Source organism: Eleginops maclovinus, chromosome 3 (assembly GCF_036324505.1).
Source record: "Eleginops maclovinus isolate JMC-PN-2008 ecotype Puerto Natales chromosome 3, JC_Emac_rtc_rv5, whole genome shotgun sequence".
Taxonomy (NCBI): domain Eukaryota; kingdom Metazoa; phylum Chordata; class Actinopteri; order Perciformes; family Eleginopidae; genus Eleginops; species Eleginops maclovinus.
This window is the reverse complement of record NC_086351.1, coordinates 26,196,928-26,210,903: the sequence shown is the minus strand read 5'-3', so window position 1 is coordinate 26,210,903 and position 13,976 is coordinate 26,196,928. Positions and strand designations below refer to the sequence as shown.

The 13,976-nt window shown below is 39.9% G+C and overlaps 2 protein-coding genes across 5 annotated transcripts; one reads left to right on the top strand and one right to left on the bottom strand.

Moving 5' to 3' along the window:
* Nucleotides 1–487: 487 nt before the first annotated feature.
* ptpn2a (protein tyrosine phosphatase non-receptor type 2a) lies at nt 488–7,777 on the bottom strand. 3 transcript variants are annotated; one of them, XM_063879471.1, is made up of 9 exons: nt 7,553–7,777; nt 6,362–6,452; nt 6,178–6,278; nt 5,927–6,025; nt 5,349–5,486; nt 4,853–5,062; nt 3,613–3,777; nt 2,827–3,035; nt 488–2,275 (listed from the first exon to the last, which is right to left on the bottom strand). In XM_063879471.1, exons 1-9 carry the CDS (start codon nt 7,607–7,609, stop codon nt 2,086–2,088), a joined length of 1,260 nt encoding a protein of 419 aa, XP_063735541.1. In that variant the 5' UTR covers nt 7,610–7,777; the 3' UTR covers nt 488–2,085. The 3 variants fall into 3 exon arrangements, with proteins under 3 accessions (XP_063735541.1, XP_063735542.1, XP_063735543.1); XM_063879472.1 differs by having other exon boundaries at nt 2,827–3,032; XM_063879473.1 differs by lacking the exon at nt 6,178–6,278.
* A 534-nt stretch (nt 7,778–8,311) lies between these two features.
* Nucleotides 8,312–13,777, top strand: seh1l (SEH1-like (S. cerevisiae)). 2 transcript variants are annotated; one of them, XM_063878955.1, is made up of 9 exons: nt 8,312–8,545; nt 8,952–9,002; nt 9,202–9,348; nt 9,571–9,782; nt 9,950–10,048; nt 10,160–10,300; nt 10,501–10,655; nt 11,396–11,549; nt 13,360–13,777. In XM_063878955.1, the coding sequence occupies exons 1-9, from the start codon at nt 8,435–8,437 to the stop codon at nt 13,535–13,537; spliced, it is 1,248 nt and encodes a 415-aa protein (XP_063735025.1). In that variant the 5' UTR covers nt 8,312–8,434; the 3' UTR covers nt 13,538–13,777. The 2 variants fall into 2 exon arrangements, with proteins under 2 accessions (XP_063735025.1, XP_063735026.1); XM_063878956.1 differs by having other exon boundaries at nt 12,891–13,566.
* The last annotated feature ends 199 nt before the right edge of the window (nt 13,778–13,976 follow it).

Here is a 13,976-nt window from a genome sequence, read left to right as displayed (position 1 = left end):
ATTTTGTCCAGCTTTCTTTTCAGGGATTATATCGGTCGCCTTATTTCTTTGTAATTTGTGAGGACCCATTTGTAGTCAAATTGTAGTGTACCTGTAACAAATTTTTTCACTGATTAAGCAACAAGTTTTACGTTAAGACAAATTAAATGAATCGTACTCTAATCCTTTACTTACCATATAGCCGTTTTATGTATATGTTTTCTAGTAATAGTATATAGAAATTGGAAGTTTATTTTGAGTCGATAGCCCAGTGATCTACAGATGCCAGTCAACAGACGAGAGAAAAATGAAGTTACTTAGTCAATATGAGCAAGGCCTCTTCTTGAAATATTGAATCAATTCCTGGAATCCATGTTGGGAGGCCTCCAGTCTGTCTGCATTGATTTAGCTCTTGGTCAGAATTCAATTATGCACAGCACAGCAGTGCAGGGATGCAGAGCTGAAGGTGGACCCAGAGTTAAAGAAAAAACACAAGCAGACCGCATAGTTTGGTAAAAAAGATGAATGTTTATTTTAAGAAGTATTTCATGTTTTGTTTTGTTTTGTTTTCTTCTTCAAACGTCATCTCATGTTCTCACTGCAGCTCAGCAGTGTACAAAACTCCCCTGAAATCTTATGTGGAAAAAAAACAAGAATTAATGGAATGTTATGATCAAATGTGTCTCTCCTGGGTTAAATAAGAACTAAATAAAAGCCATGTCCATCAGTGTAAACTAGCAAATTAGCAAGACACAATTTCCTCTCAGACATCATTACATGCTAATGACACATTGGGTCTAAAATCAACTCACACCTCAAGTAACTACAAACCCGTCAATACAGTGCTAACATGTTATGTGGGATATTGTTCCTCACGTTAACCTTAATCTGTATAGTAGGAAACCTTGGAGCACACATTTTTTTTCCATTTAACTCACTTCAAGGCACATTAAAAGCTATCTCAACCAGCAAACAAATAGATACAAACGTGTATGCTATCACTCTTTCCTAACGAAAATTGTATCCAAGGTGCTCCGCTACAACTTTTAAATTGCACTATTATAGCTTTATATTGGTCCTAGTCAACAGAAAACAAATTTGAAGATTCTAATGGTTCAAATTAAGAAGTCACACACAACGTAAAGCTAATATGAATCATTTTTGTAATGCAGTTTTGTCAGAAATCCAACGGACAATACATTCCACATGGGGGTACAAGATTTCAGCGCTGAACAGTTTGCCAGGCTGTTACCTTCCAAAAAAGGACAGCCTTGCTTTGGTTTCCATAAAAACAACATTGGGAACATACACACATGAACCCATCCAGTGGGTAAATACACGCACTAAGCGGTGAGGGACCCGACAGTTTATATGATCCATGTGACAACAAAAACCTGTAAAAAAGGTGCACAGAACAGAAAATAATCAGATTAACATTCTAGCAGAGTTTGAAACATCAGCAAGGCAGCTCCCTATGAAGTGTCCAGTCACAAAAAAATATAAATCTGGCCCTATTGGGATGCCCTGCTTAATGTGAATGGAAGAACAAGTGGGGTGCTCTGGAAAACTTCTATATGCATGTCTGATATGCACCTTTCACTACAGAAAAACAAATGAAGGAACATCTATAGGCCTGACCTATAGGAACCGGAGTCTTCTTACATATGGTAGGACGGACAGTCAAAACAAGTCATTTTATAAACCCATTTGTAAAATGTGTCCACAGATGATCAACACACATCAGACCATTACAAATAAAGAATGCAAAGACAACCTGTCAGATTTTTTTTGTTTTTTTGCTTTGTACTGCACTTTCAGTAAGTTTCTTCCAAAGCGATTTGCAATGATACAGTACATTCATCGAGTGAGAAGGAAACAAAATGAAATCATCGTGCTGGCACCAAGATCCTGAGATGTTACTAGTTTTGTTTTGATCTTACATGAAAAATATACACACAATCATTTGATCTAGCGCTCCCGCATTTTGACCTTAAGAAATAAATACCCTCAGTTATGCACATTTTACCATCTACATCTACTTGGAGAAGTACCTAATCCCAGGTACTGGTGCAAAATAGGAGTCAGTTTAAAGTGACCCAGAGTGTTTCACTGGGAGTACATCCAGACCACCAGCAGGCCCACAGCCACTGCTGCCCCAGCACCCACGTTGAGCAGGATGGGTCTCCAGTATAGCCACTTGTCCCGTTTCCGCTCTGAGTCGCTCAGTCTCTGTTTCATCTGCTGGACCTTTTGGGAGGTGCTGGCAATCCTCTCCTCGCGGTGTCGCTTTCTCACACTGAAACAAGATCGAGGAACAGTAAGTAGTCCGCTAATCTCATGCACAGTGCCACTGATCTTCCAGAAAAATATTACATAATAAATGTAAAATGAAACTGTAGGATGGTTAGAGATCAGAAGCTGTATTCATACATCTAATTCTAAGAATGATTTCCTCTTACAGTTAAGACAAGATCCTGGTAAGGATAAAACATAAATCACCTCAGCCCTTAAGAGAGCTTCTAAGTAAACTATTAGGAGTTGAGAGGAGCGCTTTTCTGAGGCTTCAGTTTCTTAAACAGAGGAGAAAATCTTGGAAAAATACGTAGATAGGTAGGATGAAAATCGGTTATTGAAATCAAATACTAAAATTACCAGGATGGTTAATAAACAAAATCAAATAAATAGCATGTGAATTAGCTACCGCAAATGTCCTGTGTAATTAAATGTTCTAATTTATAAATTAAACTCAGCCCTGAGCTCGGACTCCTTGCTATGAATGTTAAGGCTCAGTTAGGAGCTCTCAGAGTGTCAGAATGTTTGTGAATCTGCCCCTGATCTGTTACTTACTCCCCAGAGATGTCTTGCGTGTCAGGGTCCTGGCTGTCAGGTTCCCCTGCTGACAGGGTGTCTCCTGAGGTGTCCTCTGGCTCCGCACAGGGTCCCGGCTGACCGTTGGGCCTGTTGTCGTTGGGAAGAGGTCTGGGAGGAGGAGGTGGTGGTGGTGGGGGCAGATCTGTCTGAAAACCATCTCTAGACATCACTATTGGCTCATCCTGCTACAGGGGACGCAACAGAAAGACACAAAAGAAACAGTATGTTACTCCCAACTTACAGAAAGACAGACTTAGGCACGCTAAAGATTATGTTTCACTGCCTAAGATTGTGCCAAAGATTACTATAGTTAGTTAATAGTGAATCTTTAGATGACCAAATTCACCTCTGTGTTTACACATTTGTATTTTACAAAGTCAACACCTACTAGAAGCTGCATATCGTCAGGAACAGGTAGAGGTGCAAATGAAAGATATCAATACTAGGTGTGCCAGCTGAGCCCTCAGTTACCTGGAAAAGGCTGCTGATTAAGAGGCCTAAAGTGACTGGTCACTAACCTCTGCCTGCTTACAAAAAATGGTTTGAAATTTAAAATGAGAGCTGTAAAGTGTTCTAGCTCATTGACTAAATCTGTTTACATACACTGCACAATAGTTTCAATAACAGTGTATTTTATGGAATCCAGTTGCAGACTTTGGCTTTCCTGTCTGGTCTCAGGTATCAGAGGTTTGCTGCCAACACGGTGTACATATCATAACAATCCCGAGATATTTACAGTGTTACTCCCCAGCCCTGTGCTACCTGCGCTGCTGAACACTCTGGCAGGGTGAGCTTGGCTCCCTCGATGACGGCCATGTAGGAGAAGCGGAGCTGGTCTGGGGTCTGGATCAGGCCCATGCGGTACTCCCTCATGTCCAGAAGAACCTTTTGAATGTCTACTGATGATGGGTTCTTCCTCCTGTCCATCTGCAAAACAGATGAACATGTTAATAACACAGATGGAAGAGCTTTGCAGCTTAGCTTAGCTTCTAACTAAACAACAAAACATTCAGGCAGCTTAACCAAAGCTAGTGTCTTGTTTGCAAGCCTGTTTGGTAATGAAAAGGTCCGGGTTCCTGCTGGAGGTTTCCACATGTCCTCAGGGATCTTGATACATTATTATCATTATGTGCAATCAGCTGTTATCTAGACATACACATGCCCCATATGGTGCACTCATGTTCTTAATTTCCCATTAAAAAAAGTTAGAAATAGAATCAAACTCCAAAGATATTACCATTACATTCATAACCTAACAAGCACCAATCAAAGGAAAACATGAAGTTGATACTTATAACGTCTTTAACTGAAAAAGGTAAAAGGTAGGTAGCTCCACATTTCTCTTCTAAACTGGTCTGATGTTTAATAACTAGGGCAAAATTCCCAATCCTGATTTTAAAAAAAGCAAGTACTCTGAATGCGACATTGGGCTACTTCCAAACATACTGTACAGCTCTGGGAAAAAATTAAGAGACCACTCAAAATGTTTTCTTAAATCTCAATCTCTACATGTATGGCAGTGTCTGTTGAAAGCCAACACAGAGAAATGTTGTCAGTAGTTTACAGAATAAAAAATATTTGTTTTAAATGTACTCAAACGCATACCTATAAATAGTAAAACCAGTGGTCTGTTCATTTTTCCAAGAGCTGTACCTTCCAGATGAAGGTTATTTTTCAGTGAATTTTGAAGGATCTGTGTATTGACCTGTAGATTTGAAGTGGAGTGCAGGAAGTTAGAAGTTATTCCTTGGCCAAAGACTTCTTCAATGCATGAACCATTGAAAAATGATCAGTTAATTAATGTATAAAACCACCTTACCACAACTCCTTTTCAAATTGCAGCTATCTCCCAGTAAGTAGTCATAACATCATCCTCTCATTTGACACTCTTGTCAAAGTTTGAATCCCCTGACTAATGTTTTAACGCTTTGATTTCAACATTAGGCAACAATTCCCTTCAACATTGACTGCAGGTGCGGACACCCAACTCCCCTGATCTCACCAGGACCAGGCAGGTGTCCACCAAGGCGAGGGTCCCCGAGCGGCCAATTCCAGCGCTGCAGTGCACCACTGCGGGACCCTGCTCTGCTCCCAACGAGCCCGACTCCCGGACCTTAAAGAGGAAGTTGAGGAAGGAGGCTGGGGATTCTGGGACTCCAAAGTCAGGCCACGTGGTGTAGTGAAAGTGGTAGATCTCCCTCGACTCCCCCGTCTGCAACAGATAACATGTGAAGACTGACATCATTTGGAGCGCTCACAGACCACTGCAGGAGGATTTGTCACTAGGAAATCATCACACAACATATGATGCAATCACAGCGTTTATCCTCTCCATACATTTAGACTTAGATGCTTGTCCTAACAACAATACGACCAGTCAAGATGTTACAAGTTGACAGCTCAAATAATGCTCAGAGCCAGTAGTCTGAATAAAGAAAAACAAGCAAGAAAAAAAGACACAAAGCATTATTGTCTTATAGACTGCTTCTCATGCTCACCATTGTGTTTTGCAGTTCTAGCACCCGGATTGTGTAATAGGATTGGTCTTCCTCTGAGAGTAGCCTGACAACAAACCCTGTGTCAGTGAAAGACATTGGTTGCTCCTCTGAGGTGGGCCAGTACTGTGCACACTTTTCCTGTTGACACAAAAATGAATTGACTTAGTAAGCTGCATTTATCTGCAGAATAAATTAACACTGAGGATCCATTAGAGGTTGTTCACATGCTAAGAGACCATGAAACCATGCAATCCCACTTCATCAAGAAATACGACTACCAATGTAAAGGAATGTGCTCTGTAGACTCAATGCTTTGGATCATGCTTACCCTGAGGGTCTTTACGATCGAAGGTGAAGCTGATAGTGATACTAGTTTATGGGACTTGGCAGCTTGTTTCAAAAAGCCATAAATAGGCAGTACCCAAAAAGCATCGCACAAATATTTAGCTGATTTTAACCCTTTACCGTGATGACAAAACTGTATATAAATGCATTCTTTTCACGATATGACACGCTGAAACAGACATGCTGAAACCGACAGCCAGAAAAGCAATGATAAGCAGGTGTTGTTTACTTACAGATCCCTTTTCAATGATTCTGTTGAGCATTATAACAGCTTTGGTACACTGCTCCCAAATCATCAGCCAGAAATGACCACAGGTATTTCTCAAAGGCCCCTGTTGATGCACAAGAAAGAAATATACATAGAGAAAACATGTCTTTATAAAAAGTTCACAAAATATCAGAGCAAAAATGGTGCACATTCTTTATCAAATAGTTAAAAGATTAATCCATTCTTTTGCAGACATTGATATTGCTTGTTTTGTACCTGAGAAAGAATGTAAGCTCTTTGGGCTTCCTCCACCATGACTAAACTTGCATTGATGTAGTCATTTTCAGAGTTTTCAAGTTTCACCCGACTGTGATCGACTGAAACCAGATGGGAGCCCATACATCAATCACACATATGTCATCTACAATAAAACTTTGCTACGTATTTGTTTAATACTCACATGGGCTGACATCTCTGTAGCGGTTCAAATTCCGATTCACTGGGAGTTTAGCCACTTTATAAGGATATTCACTGGCTTGGTTACGGATCTCCTGTTGGAGGCAAAGAACAATGTCGGGAGTTAGGAGTTAGACATTATCGAATGAAAAACAAAGGGAGACATACAGTTAGACACACAGGTACATGCCTGTGACATCATGCATGTCTGAAGGGCCAGTGATACTGACAACATTCATGTAAAAACACACACACACGGGTAAAAGGTATTCAATCCACTATTGTATGTTGTGCCACGTTTATTGGAATTTAATGTCAAATAACACACATTTATATTGTGAGGCTTTTATGTTTTTTATGACGTGTGTATAGGTTGGGGATTAGGATGATTTACAAGATTCTACTGAAAAATAGTGATAGATCAAAATTAGATTTGACGCTTTCAAAGTCTCAGAATATAATAATATCATCTGAATAATTGTAGACCTTTAATGCAATTAGTACTCTGCAAAATAATATATGTTCCATAAACAAGCTTCGGGTAGTTAGTTAACTTGTATGACAACATTTAAAATCCTGTTTAATCGACAACATGATTGTTTACGATAGCGTGGGTATTTTCAGTTGCCTTTCGAACTTCCAACTATTAGCGTTAGCTAGACAACCTCTCAGATTACAGGCAATCCTCCGCTGAGTAGCTAATGTTAAATATTATATGGCTACAGCCTAAGCAGAAACCGGAACAGAAATATTATAAACTACTAACTGGGCTGTGTTGGACAGCTGATGGTGAAACACATGCGCTTTTCTCTGGAAGTCCTGATGAGTTCTCAGAAACAGCAGCTGACGTCTGCTAGCGTCATTCAGCATTAGCTAACTGAGCTCAGCCATGAAGACTGTGCCGCTGCACGTTTTCAAGCTAACGTTACAAGCTTTCTAGCTACGGAAGTCAGCGATTGCTAGTTTATAATTCGCCTCCATGGTGTTCACTATCACAGCAGCATAGCACCACATATAACCTCTACACCATGTTTCGAGTTGTATAACTGAACACAGTTAGATTGTTCGTGTAGAAGGCTAAAAGTAACCAGATACCGGGAAAGGTATCTTACAGGCTAGATACCCAAATTAGCTAGCCAAGTAAGTTAGCAACCGATCGTCATAGAAACACCAGAGGCCCAGTGTCCCGACTTACATTGTAAAGGTTTTGCCATCTCCCGGACGAATCAATGTCTTCAAATTCTTGCTCCATTTTATCGTAATAAGTGCCCGAGACACTTGCTATATAATCGCACAGTGTTTTCAGCACCGTTCACCAAGTTACTCCTTTCTGTCAGCCATCTAAACAGCAGTGTGTGTAACCCTGGGGATCCCTGCGGGGAGTCTGCTGCTCCTTCACAATACTGCATGCACGCTCACCGACTTGGGTTGCCAGTTGCGTATTTTTGTCAACTTAATAACAAAAATAAACTAAAATCACCTAGTTCTTTGTTAACAACTATATATTAAATCATATAAAATGTATTTAAAAAAAAATATATATATATATATAAACTGGTTTACTAAAATAGCAAATGTAGTTATTTAAAAAAGTATAATGCATCTTTAATTGTATTTACATTTTAAAGAAGCCATGATTAGAGTAAAACATATAGTATCATACAATACAAAATACATCTTTTTTAAACAAGTTTGCCACGTTCCTCTAGTAGTCTAAAAGTGTTCAAATGTGTTTTATTCTACTAAACTGGCAACCGCGGTGACCGGACGATGGAAAATGTAAAGAGATGTCATTTACTAGAGTTAACTAATAAATGTCAGCTATGCGTTTTAATTTTTTTTGAAATTATATGCTAGTAGTTTAGATCGACATGACAAGTTTCCACATACACGTTATCATGGAGTTCCTTAAAACAGGATTTTATCTAAACATGGGTTTTACGCGCCCCCCCGTGGTTAACTCCAGGATAACACGCTACAGGACCCGCCAAACATACAGACACAAGTGAACACATGACAGGCCTGCTAGGAAACCAGTTAAGCTAGTGTTGCTGGTAAATATTAGCTAATTGTAATCATGTTTGTAGCCCGTAGTATCGCAGCAGATCATAAAGATCTCATTCATGACGTGTCGTATGATTTCCACGGCCGGAGAATGGCGACTTGTTCCAGTGACCAAAGTGTGAAGGTAAGTTCAGTTTGCTAGTTAGTGTAAGCTCTCACAGCTAGCTTGTTAACATCACCCGTATTATCACACGCCTAACACCCTATTGGAGTGACTGACTCTCATTCCATTGTTGACACACGTAACGTTAGGTCATTTGCGATATATATATATATGGATACGTCTGAATCTCGAAGGAATATTAACCTTGTTTAATTTAGCTAGCTTGCTAGCCATGGTGCTTGTAGTGCAGAGGCTAGAGTACCTGCAGATAACTGAGATGTGTTGCAGTTTAATGTAGCTTCACGTTATCATTCAGGAATGTCGTTGAGGGCCCTGTTTTACCAGGCACACAAACATATAGAAAGACTTTCGTATCCGAAATATTTTGTATTACTGTACATGTTTTGTTATCTGCAATTTTTTTCAGGTTTGGGACAAAAGTGAGAACGGAGAGTGGCACTGCACAGCCAGCTGGAAGGTAGGCCACTTGCTGCTTATAACATTCATGTAACCACTAAAAGGCTTTTCCTTTTCATTTAATTGCATAAGGGAATATTACATTTGCATTTTTGCAATTACTGTTTAAGTCCTGTTCTGTCTGTTTTCACTTTTCTGATATTATTTTCTGGATCTAGTTTTGGGCTTTATTGGTATGACTAAAGATGTTTTGTGTGCAGACACACAGTGGTTCAGTTTGGAGAGTGACCTGGGCTCACCCAGAGTTTGGGCAGGTTCTGGCCTCCTGCTCCTTTGACAGGACTGCTGCTGTCTGGGAAGAGATTGTAGGGGAGTCCAACGACAAGCAGAGGGGACTGAGTCACTGGGTGGGTGAAACTCTGGCATCCTTATAAACTTACAAAGCACACATCACAAATATGTATTTCAGTTGATGATGATAGTACTGACCCAGTACTGTGTGGTTATAATAATGTTTTCCACTAACAAACCACCATTTACTTTCCGCCCCTAGTTAACATTGTAACTGCTAATAATTTTTTCTATAGTCTTCTCTTTGATACATGATCTTTTATGTTGTTTTGTTATAGATTAAGAGAACCACACTAGTGGACAGCAGAACCTCAGTGACTGATGTGAAGTTTGCCCCTAAACACATGGGCCTGATGTTGACCACCTGCTCTGCGGACGGAGTGGTTAGGATTTATGAGGCTCCTGATGTGATGAACCTGAGTCAGTGGTCCTTGCAGCACGAGATCTCCTGCAAGCTCAGCTGCAGCTGCATCTCCTGGAACCCCTCAAGGTGAGACCATGGTTTAAGTTGGCTACACCAAGAAAGGACAATAATAATGTCATTTTTTGTCATATCCTGCTATTGATATATTACAAATAACACAGCCTGTTGGATAATACAGTGGACTTTGAGGATTTGTCAGTGTATAATGTGTGTTTTGTCACCCTCCCACCTAGCTCTCGTGCCCACCCACCAATGTTTGCAGTGGGTAGCGACGACAGTAATGTGAATTATGGTGGGAAAGTTCAGATCTATGAGTATAATGAAAACACAAGGTGGGTTTCCCTGAATTTACGGATCGTTATGTCACAAAAAATCAATCATCCCGATTAGTTGAAAGAAAATGTCAATGATTATTAAAAAGTAGTTTTACCCATTGTTTACAGGAAATATGCTAAAGCAGAGACGCTGATGTCCGTCGCAGATGCAGTCCATGACATTGCATTTGCCCCAAACCTGGGGAGATCTTTCCATGTGCTCGCTATTGCAACAAAAGATGTCAGGATCTTTAAACTTGTTCCTATGAGGTGACTGATTCCATTATTTTCTCTGTTTAGTCAAAATGTTAATGTAAAGGACTCGCAATAAACACATCAGTCTAGTCGATGAAATCCTGCATTTCACTGCAGGACAGTATACATTATAACTGTTTTTAAACAGTTACACATGATGGAAATGAAATCCTTCTACTTTAAATAATTGTCTGAAACTTGGATCCATCTGACAGGAAGGAGAGCACCTCTACGGGACCCACCAAGTTGGAAGTGCAGATTGTGGCTCAGTTTGATAACCATAACTCTCAGGTGTGGCGTGTGAGCTGGAACATCACCAGCACCCTGCTGGCCTCCTCCGGGGACGATGGCTGTGTGCGCCTCTGGAAAGGTAGGAGGCTATTGTTGGTTTCTGATGACTGTTCATGGGTCTTATTTCAATTTTAGCGGTAGTTAACCAAACGCTTTCTTTGAACATTTTCAAAATGCTGGTTTGAGGGAAAAGTGACTCTCAGCAGTTATTAAGCGACTGTGGCTGATGCATTGCTGACATCACTATATTGAGGAATAATTAATCAGACGGTCCAATGTCACAAACAGAGCTCAAGTACTCGCACCGTGTTAAGATTGGGTTTCACCACTTATTGAAACTCTGTTTTGTCTCACTAAGTGGTGTTACAGGCACTTAACTCATCCACATAATGATGTGCAGCAGCATAACCTCAGTTTCGTGATGTTGTTCTTTTATTTTTACTTTCAAACATGTCATATATTATTTTAATGTATTGTATTGTATTTTAAAATTGTAGGAAATTGTTCAAACTAATTAAATTAGCTGAACAATAGATGCTGTCTTGGTCATATCTTTGGAGTTGTTTAAGTCCACAAGATGCATTAGAGTGTTATTATTCCATAGATCCATCCCATCTGTATGACATTTCTATTGTCCATTGTAATGCGGAATACACATACAGTTGAGAAATATAGCAAAACAAATTATAAGACGGAAAAGTAAAGCTGTATTCAAATTGTTCCATCAGCTTTCCCCCTTCTCTATGTGTGAAGGACATTATTTACTTTGAGTCATTTTAAGTAACAATACCTGACGCAGTACTGATTTGACTCCTGCAGCTAACTACATGGACAACTGGAAGTGCACGGGCATCCTGAAGGGAGACGGCAGCCCCCTCACCGGCTCATCTGGTCAGCCCACAGCTATGAGCACTGTCGTGGGCTCCTCCGTTCAGACATCCCAGAACACCCTAAACGGGATGTCTGCAGGAAGGTAGGTGGTGTGGTTCGCTGCCGCCACTCACCCAGCCCGACCCGCACCAGACAGAACTGACCACTCATTCCGCCTCACACTGACCGGGACTGCAGCTGCTCACTGACAAACTCCCCGGGCCCTCACTGACCAAATGCTGCACTCATGCAAAGAGCTTGGCTTCGAGGCAAAGAGTCGGCATCAAGCCTTTTGGATGTGTTGTGTTTTTCTTTTATTAGGCAATTTGCTCTTGATTTGTACAGATGCATGCAAGAGTAGTTTCCACTTTGTATTGTCATTGCTAACCCTATATTTGCTACAAAATGTAAAATAAACCTGTTGGTATATGTTTGACTTTTTCAAATGATCAATTTATTATTTTGTTACGGGAGATTTTTTTGTAAATATTGAGAAATTTGATTAGCTTCAAACTACTACATCCCGACATCCATTGTTGTGGCTATTTTCATTTTGATATCAGCAATTCAATCAAAGCTCACTAATTGGTCTCTTAATTTCATTAAACATTTTTGAAATTTGAATATATCCTCAAACAAGTATTGCCAAACTCTTTGCTGAGCAGAAACACAGCTTGAATGAACTTCATTAACCAACTAAAATGACAACAGAAATATAACAAAACATGCAGTATGGGTGTGAATACAGCTTCTGACATAAATGGCTTGAAAAAGACTACGTCGCTTTTTTAAAAGAAGAGATAACTCATCTTTCTCTTACAAATGAAGTCGTGAATTGATAAGCAATAACACTCCCTTTCTTCATTGTGAACAGAGCACTCTGGTTGTGTTCTCAAGCCATACTTTGTTGGGTCTGATCAATATCTTTCAGTTGCTAACTTCCTGCTAACTCTGACTACATCTTCTACAATTACACTGTTTTTAAAAACTATTTTCTTATAAGTGTCACTAAAGCCACAGTGGTCGCTGTTCAGCAACTGTAACAGGCTTGCGTTAAAATTTGGTTTATAAATAAACAGCTGTAACTATTTGATGTCGTATAAAACAGGTTAGAAGTTGCCAGTGGATGAACAGCTACCACTGTTTCTATCAAGAGTTGGTATGTGACTGTATTTATGTTCAACTAAATAACCTCTTACTCAACAAAACATCCGTCTTGTCGTTTTTGACTTGACCTTTGAATCGCCTCGAACCTCAGTAACAATACTTTTTATTGGATGAAATTCTCTGTTCTAATACTTTTGCAACCAAAGTTATTGTAACAAAATGTCATACTAGAACATAACTTTGTAGAAAAGCTTTTTTTGCATCCATATTCCTTGTTGACAAAGAATGAGTTTGGGTGGTTGAAGTAATGTGGTATTGTGATGCTTGTTGCATGCAGGATTGGCAAGAGAGCTCCCTTTGTCCCTCCCCTGCGGCAGCTGACCTCTCCAAAGATATCCCAACAGCATCCTGCATATTATTAATGTCTCCTCTGCACTGGCTACCACTTGAGTTTGTGTTAATGCATTTGAGATGTGCGAGTAATGTCCCATCCGAGGTTCTACTTGTAAAAGCTCTGTTTGTGTTGACTGCATTTTTCTGTTCTACACAGCGTACATTTATATTTGATCCAATATGTTTGCTGACGGTTTACCTCTTTTACTAACATACACCTTTAAAAAGACATGGACACATCACTTTTGTCTGCCATTCACTTTTTTCAGTTGCTTCTAAAACATACCTGTTTCTTCCTCCTTTTTAATCTCATATCTCCTTTGAATTGTTTCCCCTCTGTATTCCTTTGTCATCGTTTTCTTCCTGTCCACATGTTTGTCGTCTTCGTCTCCATCCATTTTCTGTTGCTTCAGGTATTTCTTTCCGCCTTTGGACCCTCCCAGAGCGGGGACCAGGTATGGTCACTTGCTGCCTCCCTCCTCCCTCATTGAGCACTGTGATGCTGAGCCCATTCAGCCTCAGCAACAGGCTCTTCCCCACAGACTGTCCTCCAGAGCACTGCTGCCCTTACCAGAGGCTGAAGGACAGTGATTTAGCAGTGTTATAGATAGAAATAAAAGGGATAAATATTGGGGATTGGCACAAACCACCCATGTGCCATTTATTTCTAATAAAGACTAAAATGTATTTCTCTATTTTCTAATGTTTTGTTATTTTTCTGTGCATAATATAGAAAAGGACTCATAAAGAAATGTGTGTTTCATGGCTAGCAGAGCCATTTTCTTTCTAAACTTGAATAGAATCGGAACATTTCATATATGTGGTTTTGTATTGTAGTGCTTTAAAGAATGTCTAATACAAAGCACATGTTTTGTTTTTGGATTAATGAAACATCTGTGTCGGCTGGCATTTTTTTCTGCAGGATAAAGAGGAAATGTACCCCTGTTTGGAAGTAAGGATAAATAGCCCAAGTTGTTTTTGCCATCGCACACAACCAGTGCACTTCATTAATATATGATTGCCTTGCTTA